At 38.7% G+C, this 12,438-nt stretch overlaps 1 protein-coding gene across 2 annotated transcripts in view; it reads left to right on the top strand.

Moving 5' to 3' along the window:
- Positions 1-11,369, top strand: part of ARHGEF6 (Rac/Cdc42 guanine nucleotide exchange factor 6) — a 174,133-nt gene extending 162,764 nt beyond the window's left edge. For both annotated transcript variants that reach the window (XM_040323759.1, XM_040323758.1), the window contains 3 exons: positions 1,960-2,059; positions 3,432-3,486; positions 3,851-11,369. In XM_040323759.1, coding sequence (XP_040179693.1) covers positions 1,960-2,059; positions 3,432-3,486; positions 3,851-3,961 — 266 coding nt within the window. In that variant the 3' untranslated portion in view covers positions 3,962-11,369. The remainder of the gene's footprint in view (positions 1-1,959; positions 2,060-3,431; positions 3,487-3,850) is intronic.
- The last annotated feature ends 1,069 nt before the right edge of the window (positions 11,370-12,438 follow it).

Genomic DNA, 12,438 nt, shown 5'->3' with positions numbered 1-12,438 from the left:
GTGTATCTACTGGCTTGGGTGGAACTTCATGTTCCCGCATTGGCCGCTGTGTACATCTCAGGTGTGGAAAATTGGCTGGCAGACATCCTTGGTCATCACTGTCTGCACTCCAGAGAGTGGTGCCTTCAGCCCAAGGTGTTTCAAGACCTCTGTTGCAGGTGGGGAACACCACACATGAACCTCCTAGCCTTCAGGTTCTACAACAAACTGAGCGGCCTTTGCATTGGATGCTCTGGCATCTCCGTGGGATCAGTTCAACTTGATCTAAGACTTTCACCCACTGAAGCTTATTTCTTGCTTGTTCTGCAGGATCGAGATTGAGAGGATCCCCATGATTCTCATGGCACCAAACTGACCCAGGAGGATGTGGTGCTTGAACTACTTCAGACTCCTGGCAGGCTCCATGGGGGCCTTCCCAGATCGTTTAAATCTTCTGTCCCAAAGCCGATTTACAATCCTGCTTCTCAGTTGCTGACTTTGATGGCTAGTGGGATCCTAATTTTATTGTGTGGTTCTTCAGAAATCACCCTTTGAACCTATTAAGGATATTCCTCTGTCTATCCTTACTTGTAAGGTTGCCTTTCTTGTCACCATCACTTCTGCAAGGTTAGTTTCTGAATTTGTTACCTTAACCTGTAAGAAACTTTTTTTCTTGTGCTGCTTCAGAACAAGATTGTTTTTTGTTTGCATGGGCCTCTTTTGTTCCCAGGGTGGTGTATTTTCTTCATCTTAACCAGGATACTGTTCTATCAATCCTATGTGCTGCTTCAGAACATCTTAAAATAGATGTATGGGTTTTTTTCTTTTTTTTTTTAATCAAACTTATCTAGGTGGATGCAGCATCTGTCCCCCAGCGCCTCTAACACAGAGAACCAAGCGATCGAACAGCTCCGTGAGAAGAGAGCTGGTAACTGTCATTCAGTAGCTCTCTGCTCTGGCCCTCCCACACTCACAGTAGCGCTGGGATGTGGAGGGGGGAGTGGCCGGCTCAGGCTCTCAGCGACTTGCTGAGAGGATGAGCCGTGTGCCAGTCCAGGCATCTGGGCGAATTCCAACTCCATTGTCGCAAACTTGAACCTGCCACCTGTGATCCACAGGGGAAGTACAGCCAAACAAGCTTTGGCTGTACTTCTCCTTTTAAGGAGTATTTATCCATCGTCTGGAACGTGCAGTTTAAGTTTATCTATCAGCTATTGGTCCCTTTTGACAGTTTGATTCTCTGGTTATTGTTCCCCAAAGGTCCCCGCAGTGGATAGTTTGCTTCAACTACCACTAGGAGGATCTGTCAGTTTATCAGTCAAGCTTATTACCTCAAGGGCAAGTTTCCTCCTTTTCTGTCAATGCACACTCCACTAGAACAGTTAGCGCTTCTTTCAATAACAGGCATCTGTTTTCCAGATTTGCAAGACTGCTACCTGGTCTTCTGTTCACACGTTCGTTAATTCTTACCAGGTGGGCATTGAGGCTTCAGTTGTTCCTGCCTTCTGCCGGGTCTGTTGAATCTGTTTAACACCTCTGAAAATCTGTTGGTTTTGTGGGTCTGTTGGCCTTTCATTTTCTTGTTTGCCCACGCAACTGGACAGCTTTTGACCTTACCAATGTTCCTGAATACATATCCTGTGTCCCATAATGTATGATTCTAATGTACTTTTTTTGGGAGTATATTACAAGATACAGGTCCCTCCCCTTTGTTCATATGATCCATTTACTGGGAGTGAGAGGTGTTATAGTGGGCTGTCCTTACAGATTTTGTTTGCCAATGCCCAATCTCTTCTGTCCTCTGTTCCTTAATAGTTCTCCTGTGTCCCATATTGTAGCCCAAAAGGGGGATTTTATAGTAAATCAAAATGATTTTTTCTTGTAAGATGAGGTTATATGCAAAAAGTGAAAATCTATTTTATTATATTTATACTTTTTTCAGGTATGTTTTTATTTTTTTACTCTGCTTTTTTATTTCAGGTTCCCGGAAGGATTCTACTCCACAGGTCTTGCTTCTTGAGGAAGAAAGTCTCATTATTGATGATATGAGGAGCAATGGTCAAACTGCACCAGAAGAAAAGTAAGATGTTGTGCAATGCACTGATCAGGTTTACACCATATGCACACATTGAGGTAGATGTGGTCACTTCTGCTTTTGATTAGCTATAGACCACATTGTTAGGTGCTGCAGTGAGAGAGAGAGGTGTCCTTTCTTACTTTCTGGGCCTTCAGTTGTGTCCTGTTTCTCTAACTGGGTAGAACAACCATGGTAATGTATAATCTACATAAACCCACTTCCTAAAACTGAATACAAAGGAGCTACTAACATGATATGGCAGAATGGGGCTTATAACTAGAGATGTGGCTTATCTCCTGTATTGGGCATTTCAAGTTCTGCCTTGGAATTCTTCTTCTGAATTTGACATAAACTATGACACAGTACAAAATCCAGAAATCTATTAAAGTAGAGCCTTTAGCATCTGAAATGCATGCATGCATGGAATCCCACTATTGTCCCAGACCTAGAGGTCATTAAAAAAACTTGCTACATTTGTCATAAATAAATTAGGGTAGTTAAAAGTAAAAAGACCAGTAAAATGATTAGACTTTATCTCCATACTAAGTTTCCCCATATCAGCCATTTAAATTCTGTCTTTCATTCTTACATTTAACAGTGAAAGAGACCTGATTGGTTTCCCTGAAAAGCAAGAACATTTTTACTTTAAGCACTTTTGATTGTAAGGCTCTTTTTTTCTCCTTCTTAAAATAAACATTATTAGGCATTTAATGTTTCTAGATGAACGTGGGAACTTCTGTGCTGTTAGTCTTCAGACATATCCCTGTTTACCCGCAGAGGCCCTTGGATCCTAGGTCCAAGCTGTACTAGGAAATATGCCCTTGTCAAGAATACACCCTGCCCTCCCTGGAGCAATGCCCTCTCACCTTACCAGTTAACTGTTAACTCCAAAACGTAATTGACCAGTTAAAGCTCTGTATTTGCCATCTGATTTACAGGGGGGGGGGGGGGGTTCTGGGGGTGGACTTTGTGCCATGAAGAACTTAATCTGAACTTGGGCAGAAATTGAGACAAGAGACTGATTCCAAGACTGACGCAGGTACTTGCAAACACCACAAGGTGCCTGAACTTCAACAGTATTGTTGCCTTAGAATGTCAGGTCAGGTTCTCTTTCATTAAAGAGGCATGTTCTGCAAGGAAATATTCTAAAGGTAAATTGGTGTAAATCAAAGTGTGCAGAGAGAAAATTGTAAAAGGAAAATCAATTAAGGAACCTGTCACTCTTTTTACAAAAAAACGTTGATTTGATATGTTAAAATGGGAAGAAATAATTTTCAGAGCTGTGATCACTATTGTACAATTCCTGTGGTTACATTTCTAAGTGTTTTTCAAATACGACTTACTCAATAATTTACTGTTCTTGCCTTTGTTGCAGGAGTCTTGTAGACACAGTGTATGCGCTGCGAGACGAGGTCAAGGAACTAAAGCAGGTAAGAATATCTACAGAAGTTTTTGCTTTGCCGCTAACTCCAGAGCTTTTATATTGTAATCTATATGTTGGGTAACAAAGATACAGAACAATCATGGAGGCTTAGTGGGCAGCTATTTTGGTTCTTTTGTTACATAATTGGTTATTTTAAACTGGATTGTAATGGTAGATATGACATTTTAATACCCTTTTGTTTGTTTTTTTGTTTTTAATCAATGTATTGCTTCACATTTATATTTTAAGGTTCCCTTTGACCAACCTCAGCAATAGATTGACAGTTCTGTATCTTTTCTTCCTAAAATGCTATGGCCACCTTCTGTGGTCTTTTATATTGTTCTAGTTATATGTTCTATTTCATACCATAGGAGAACAAAAGAATGAAGCAGAGTTTGGATGAAGAGCAAAAGTCTAGAAAGGAGTTAGAAAAGGTGGTTCGGAAGATTTTAAAGCAAACCAGCGAGACTGCAGATCATTAGTCTACATTTAATCTTGAAATGTCAAGACAGGTATCACAGACATATGTCATAAAGACCACTTGTACAGAACTTTGGACCTTTGGATCACACATCTGTATCAGAACATTATAACATTTGGGAATGGGGGAGGGGTTGAGTGCCCTCAGTATTTTTTGATATGGCAAATATGTCTGCCTTTGATCAGAGGAATTAAAGCACATATTATATATTTGTTTTGATAATGGGAAACAATCCGTACCTCCCTACTTGTTGATTTATTGCAGCCTTCAACTGTACATGGTATACCATGGATATGACTTTACTGGATTACTAAGTACAAATAGACAAACTTTGCCCAATGAGTCATGGGAAATGTTTTCAAATTTCTCCAAAAGCAGAACTTATTTGTGGGTAAGTGTTTAAACAGCAATGTTCATAGCTGGAGTTTTTTTAATTCCATAAAGGCCACAAAAATTGGAATTGCAGACAAAATCATTTTTTGTTTTGGATGAGTGAGGAAAGGATATATGGTTTCTCTGGCTCTAATGCTATCTGTGTGCCCGTTAGGGAGATTTCCCCTACCTTTGTGTTCAGGTGTCCATTCAAGAAGCAAAGGAAAAAATCTCCCCAACTGACAAAGGAAAGTGTAAAAATATGGTAGATATTCTGACCTTTCTGTGGTCTACAAAAATGTGCATTTAATACTGTGAAAGTTCAAACTAAACATAAGGCCAGCAATAAAAATCCAACATAGGGTTTTACCCTCCCCACTCTATCCAAAGCTGGCAAAAAAAGTTTTGGCTGAAGTTCTATTACAAATACCTTGCTCAAAAGTTGTCATTTCTCCTTTTGAAGAAACTTGTAGTAATTCATTGCTCTTCCATAAAAACTCTTATGAAAGTTTAGATAAAAAGGAATAATTTTATCCTTTTTTCATTTCATGGAGTGAGCATCATACCAACATGCCATTATTTCTCTTGGGAATACCACAGGCCATGGGCAAAAAGGCCATATATTATTGTACCATACATGATTATAAAATAGAAATGTGTTATGGTATTATGGTTCCTTGTTTGCGTAAGCCCTTAAAGGAACTAAAATACAAGCATCAAAAATGTTTTATTTAAAGCTATTGTAAGCTGTGAAAAATATTGTCTACACAGCTGGCTCTGACTTCCTATTTCGGTAATACAAAAAGCACAGCAGTCCGCCTATATCAAGCTTGGTAAAATCAAATTGCTTTGCCTATATTGCAAATGCGTATACAATGTCAAATATCTGTCTGTCCATCCTATCTGTTGTGTGGGTATATTGGAAATTGTTCATATATGTTTGCATATGTAATTTACAATTTCATTTTCTGAGCCACCTCTGGATTTAGGTCAACTCTTCCTTAAAGTGTTGGTTATGGAATTCTAAAGGTTAATTACAATTTTGTAAATTAAGACTCTTTTTAATGGTTACTAGTTTGGGCAGGTGGAGCTTATCTATATACTATTTATATGGCTGGTTTGTACTTGTATGCTGCACTCTGATGTATGCAGTTATTAAGAAAACCCAATTTTATTTCAAGTAATAAGTGCAATATTTACTGCTGTTCTATATAACTTTTCATGTGAATGGTACGTTCCAAGAATACCCCTGTGATATGAAAATAGAGGATGGATGAATTTTGCTTCTCATCCGTAAACCTGGTTCCTTGCAATGTTCTGGCATTTCACGTTTGCAGCCTTTGATTGATAGGCTGGACCTACAACAAAGTGGCCTTTTAAGTACAGCAGACAGATTTTACTAGAGTTTAGCAAATGTAAGATTCAGGTACATTTTTAATGTAAAGGTTTTCATTGTCTTATGGAGCTCCTATTATTTTATCTTTAGTGCAATGTGTTACAGAAAGTCCAAACTGGTCAGCTGCAGCCACATGCAAACTATCTTTGCAGATGTTTTTACTTTCCCTGTCAATTTAGCACTTAGCAGAAAAGCATGTGCTGCTGTCTACCAGATCAAATATATGTATACATTGCCTTTTCTTTTCTATGTAATTCCTTATGTGCTTTTGGATGTTAAGTTATGATAATTGTTTAGTATTGTGTGGTCTGCAGCATCTTTACAACCACAGAGATCACAACTAGATGTCCAAGGGCCCCAAAGTAACTCTCTTCGCCACAAACAATGGGAGGTAGGTAATCTTGGATGCATCTCCCAACACCTGTGTTCTCCTGTGCAGCCAGTCAATATCTATATGATGGCAGTGATAATAGTGTATGCCTTCTGTTTTTTCCTCTCATATACAGAGATTGACAGTGGGTGGTTCTATCAGTACACTGTATGTACTATTAGTGGGGATTCTGCACTGGACAACAATAAAGGAGGTACAAGACTGAAACTTAAGCTTGGGCAAAAGTAGTTACATTTCAGAATAAAAATTCAGTATTCTGGGCCTCTCTAGTTTATACAGATTTTATAACTTATTATTTTTTTAAAACGACTTGCCTTAAATGTATTGCGAAATGAATGGAATATCAGTTTGTGTTCCTACCATACATTGAATGTTTAATTACATTGCTGTAAATTATACATTTTGTTTCTGTAAAAAAAGAAAAAAAAAAGTGATTTAACACAGTGGTATTGTCTGCTTAGAATTTTGCCTCTAACAATAGTCTTCCTGATTTGGCTATTTACTGGAACACTGAGAATTTAAGTCTTTTCTCGTGGCTCCTTAGCACTCTTCTGTTTTTATGGATGCCTTCAATATGCCAGGAGCAAATTGCTTATCGGTACGGGATTGCCTTTTAAACGCTGTGGTCTGTGGTATATGTACTAGGCTGAGTAGCTAGTTCTGCCAGTGTAAAATCGTCACAATGCTTAGGGCTTGTGCAGTTTACCGTGGTATCACACAACTAATGTCTAAATCTGTTTTGTTGTTCTGAAGGAAGTAAGTGAATGTGAGATGAATTGTTGGCAGTATGATAAAAGGCATACCTTTTTAGAACTTTCAGGTGGGAGGGAGCAGGTCTAGTGTAGAGTTAAAAGAAACCTATCACACTTATGATGCACGTTCCTGCACAATTTAGATAGCTATGCAATAATTTTTTTTTGTGCATTGAAAATGCAGATTTGCATGCAGTTTTGTTCATGTGTTTTACAAAGCGAGGGGAAAATGTTCAAGAATAAAGATGTCCATTGTACTAACGTTCTAAAATGCACAATGCTTGTGTTTTTGTGCTTTACCGGTGATATTAATGTGCCTGCTTAAATTGCATTAGAGTTTTTTTTTAAATTATACAGAGCTGCATCACATAGATGTGAACTGACCACAGTAATATTATTTCTGCAATGAATGCTTATTATATAGTAATCATGCAGGAAACAGGCAAACATGAATGTACTTCTGTAATTTGTAGCCTTAGTTCTGCACAGTCAGTATTGAAATGGTGCACATAGTGTGAATAGCTAATTCTCTAAACACAAGCATACTAGAATGTTTGAAAAGGTGGAAAAATGCAATAGTTTCAGGAAAACTGCTTTCTTTGGGTTATCGGCATTTACAAAGATCATATCTGAAGTTTTTTTCACTGCTTTGAAAACTATACACATGTATGCAAACACAGCTTGTTTCCACTGATGTGTTGCCATCATTTCTGTTACTTTGCAAAACTTGGGTCAATAGACTTCCTAGATTAGGTTTCTGTAATTACTATTTTGCCTTGTTTATTTGACAGACTGCTTTAGCTTAGTCCAATTTGGCTGTGGCAAGGGGCATATTTCGTGTCGAACAAAAGACACCAATTAGTTGCCTCTGCCTGAGCATCTCAACTGTGCCTCAGCTTCACAAAGTACACACCCCTTGCTAAGGATAAATGCAGAAAGAACAGGGAACACCAGGAGTCTGCTTCAAGAGGTAATTCGAGGATTCCATGAGTCTCCCAACTTCAGGGAGAAGTTAACTCAACAAATCTATGAATATCGCTCACATAACAATAGCGTACACAGTTCTGCCTAAATGGCCTTAATCGGCTATGACTAAATACCATTTAGGCTGTAGTAAACTTTTCTGCATAAGAAATTATGATATGGGTATTCCAACTTGCTTTTCATTGAAAGGTTTGTGATTGCCTAAGGAATTGAGTTATTTTATGCAAATAGACAGCGGACACTTCTTTTGGACAAGATATGAGTAATGTGAGTGATGTAGGCCAGGCTTAGCCTAAAAATCAGGCCATCAAGTCTCTAGGAGCAAATAAAACATGATTATGACTAATAAAGACAATAGCAGGCATGTGGCAAACATTTTAATTTTAAATGTTTGATTTATTCTGAGACAGGTGATGGAGTACATCTTGTTTTATCTTGGAGAGGACTATATTTAAGCTGAAACATTTATTTCAGCTTGAAAACTTTTTAAGTCTTCTTCAGGTTTAATTTTACTGGATTGGTATCATGCAGTTGCTGTTTAATATATGCATATATTCAACATTCAATGAAAAACTGTGATGCAGCTCTTTGTATTACATTTAATTATGAAGTATATGTATAATCAAAATCTATATCATGTGTAACTAAACTCAGTACTTCAGTATTTTGTTTTGTGTTTATTGTATGGTAACATTAACATCTTTTTTTGAGGGGCAAGTTCAGGGATTTATTGACCTGTTCATTATTTTCCTGATGATTCCATCAAAACCCACTGTTCATTTATGTTTCAAAATGAACTATTCTCAAGTTAAAATTTAAGACCAAAGTAGACTTGTGCCCAGTTTTCAGAATCTAAGAAGGTAAACTTTAAACATTGTATAATGTCAGTCCGTTTTACACTTGCAATAGAATTTTGCACAATACCCTTTTTTCGGTGGTTTTAAAGCAGTCACACGACTGTTTGCTGTGTACTTTAACATTTGCAGGGCCAGGGTGCTGAAAACCAGCAGCCATTTGTTAGTTCCTTTGATGTTCCTATCTTATCCAAGATTGTGGAGGGTAATACTGTTGCCATGGCAAAATGTCCAGGGAATATAAAACAAAGGAAAAAAGGAAGGAAGAAAAAGTGCCAATGTCTATGTGGTATAACGGGGCTTGATAGCACATGTGCGAAAAATCATAAAGCATTTTACTCACATAGGATCAAATGTACATAGTATATACAAAGATAAGTTGCAGGATATCCAGCAAGGGACACTCTCACCAAAGAACATGATTGGGGAAAAGAAGCACAGAAAAGAAAAAAGCACACCACTCTGTGTAGCATTTATTCAATCATCATGTATAAAAAAGACAGCCAATAATGCACTCGCATACACTATAATCAAATGGAAGACTGCCGTAATAAAAAAAGTACCGGCAGGAGGCAAACTCCTTTGGTCCCAATAGGCAGTAGTACTCAGATGTAAAGTGCTGGTGAGAGCTCCTTTAGTGGCCTGTGGACTACAAGGAGGTGAACAGAGGCCACGTGGCTGGCTAGGATGATGTCACATGTAAAAGGGGACGTGGCAACCTGTTTTGGGGACATAGTCCCCTTTCTCAAGCCTCTCAAAGGACATGGCCATTGGTTGCTTCCTTGTGGAGTATCTCCTAAGCTGGCCGAGAATGTTTGGATTAAGGAACCATCTCATGTCTATCCTATGATGGCCCTGAGTCTTCGGGGAAACAGATTAGAAACCTAGTTGCTATTGTTCCCTCCCAGATAAACTGGCATTCTGCAACTCCTTCTTTCTGGTCCCTTTCCTTGTTCTTGCAAGTTTTGGCAGGGGGCTGCTGCTTTCTTTACCTGAGGGCACTTAAATTGCCTGCACATCTGATCATCCTAAGTATACAGGTTGCCTTGAGCTAGAGAGAAGCACCCCTATGCACACATACCTACACTCTCTCCTATCTGAGAAGTCTGTTTTCAGCAGTGGGAAGCCTGGAACAGTGTATTACAATTTGCCTGACTCGATGAGCAGTGGCAGCTGTTAAATACGTTGTATGCAGTGTGACTGGTGTAATTTCAAACTTCTCCAAGAAGCTATGCCTTGAGAGGTACAAGCTACAAGTTAACAACTTGAAACTAAACTCCAGGCAAACAAGTAAATACACGGATGAAATGTATATGTAAGGGCTGTTTACCCAACCAAAAAAATTGTATTTCCATCCAGTCCTAAAATTTACACATTTCTGCCCCATACACAGCCTCTTCCATTAGAGTAGGGGACCTGATCTTTCTCTGCTGCCATTTTACTTTCATTGACAGGTGACCTCATTACCCTGTAACTTGACAGTGAAAGGAGCAGCAGAATGAGCTCATCTCTGTCTCTCCCCCTATTAAAATGCTGCTTGCACTGGCGCACACCCAAATGGCTCCTTTTGCTGCTATTACCTCCCCCTGTCTGATCTCTGTTGTACAGACTGTACTGTAGACTGCAGGGTGTTGTTACCAAGTCAAATTAAAGCAGTTACGCTGCTTGCAATAATTTTTTTTTTTAAAGATTAGTTTAAGACTACAGAGCTATATTTATTTTATCTCTGCCTAGAATTCAGCTTGAACAGTTGAATGAAAGTTTATTTTTTCCAGTGTCAACAATGGTAATTAGTAATGTAGTCCTTTTAGCTGTTCTACCTTTTTCATTTTGATAGTTCTAGGGAACCCATTGATTTTTTTTTTTTTTCTGTACTGGTTTTTCAGAAATAAAAAATGTAACTATTTGGTGAGGGTGTTGGTCTTCTTCTAACTTTGAGTGCAGGAAGGGTTGCCAGTTTCAGGTGGAACATCCATTATTGAAAAAAGATGGCTCCCCACTTTTTCTCCAAGTGGGAATCGCGTCACTGAAAGCAAACCAAAAGGTTTACCGGTCATCTTTTACAGAAGTATTATGCAGAAATTATTCTTATGATTTATTAATTATGTTAAAAAAAAAGAGGGGTTGGGTCAACTGTTGCTGCTTGTTTGAGGCAATGTAATAAAAGTGCATTTGGAAGTACAAAATCCTTGCTGCAGGTAGCTCTATTAAAGTTAAAAAGAAAGTAAAAGTAAACCGATATTATAAATAAAATAAAGGACAAATGTGCCAGCTCATTCTAGTATGATTTTAAATAATTTAAGCCTAGGTTATTTTTTGGGCATAACTGTCCTTTACATTATATATGAAGACTACAGTGGAACTATGGTCCTTAAAGATTGTGTTAGAAAGTCACCCAGTGGCTTTCCCACATAATTAATTATGCAAGCATTAGAATCCAAAGATAATGTTATATTGTGGATAGTAAGCCATGGGGGTAATGGGGATATTTTATGTTTTGCTGTAGTGCTTTTAACATACAATTTACAAAGTATAAGTTTCTGTTGTGCTAAAGAAAACTTACTGGCAGTTTTACCTTATATAATGTGTTGCTCTTTTCATGTTTTCTGTTACTTTTTTTATTGCTACTTGACCTTTTCAATAAATCTTTTTTTTTTAAATTGTCTTGTGCATGAAATCTTTTGTGTACCGTTTTAAATATGATTTTTTTTTTTTTTTATTCTTCATAAACTTGAATAAATAGACGTACTCAAGGATGGAAGTACTGATCTTACGTAAAAATGTTACACATGTAAAAAATCAGTGCAATGCTAAAACAAATATAAAATATAAAAAAATATAAATAAAAAAGCATCAATAGTCCAAAATCAAAATGGCAGAGCAGAAGAGCCACAAAGATAGTAAGACTTCTTGGATAGTGAATTGGGTGCTCAAGTCAATCACCGTAGATCCAAACAATCGTGTTTCCTCCACCAGAAGTACAAACCACTCACCTGAACGTATGGACCTCTGTGTGAACAGCAGGTCAATCACACTGTCCCTTATAGAAGGGTAATAATGAGATGATATCTCCACATAAGATCCTTCTCTCCAAAGTCCTCAGATGATGGATGATCTCCAAACACACTCATGAATGGAACAGGGTCATGGAAATGTATAAAGGAAACACATAGTGCTCTTCATGCTGAAAAATGATCGTGTGTACGCGGCATAAGGATCAACTCTTGTGTCCTGTACTATACGATTAAGATCAGCCCTCAAAATTTACACTTGCCGCTCGTATTTTGCAAATAAATTTTGAGGGCTAGCGAGTGTCTGGCTGGCTCCTTGGAAGCAGGGGGGAGAGCAGAGCCGCCGCCGCCGCCGCGGCATTCAAACCGCGGGGAACATTACAGCTTTCAATTCAATAGCTGTGTTCCCCGCAGCACGTGTCTTATACAGCCCCTCCCCTCTTGTCCCGGGAAACTTTGATAGATCACCCATTCCAGGATTGGATGGGTGATCTGTCTATCAAAGTTTCCCGGGACAAGAGGGGAGGGGCTGTATAAGACGCGCGCTGCGGGGAACACAGCTATTGAATTGAAAGCTGTAATGTTCCCCCGTAGTTTGAACCATTCAGCGGCGGCTCCTCTCCTACCCAGCACAGGTAGGATGCAGGGGGGGAAGAACTCTGGCTAATATGTGTGTATGGGGGGGAGAACTCTGGATAATATGTGTGTGGGGGGGGGG

This window comes from Rana temporaria, chromosome 9 (assembly GCF_905171775.1).
Source record: "Rana temporaria chromosome 9, aRanTem1.1, whole genome shotgun sequence".
Classification (NCBI taxonomy): Eukaryota; Metazoa; Chordata; class Amphibia; order Anura; family Ranidae; genus Rana; species Rana temporaria.
Note: the sequence above shows the minus strand (reverse complement) of the source record. Positions and strands in the feature narration are given on the sequence as shown.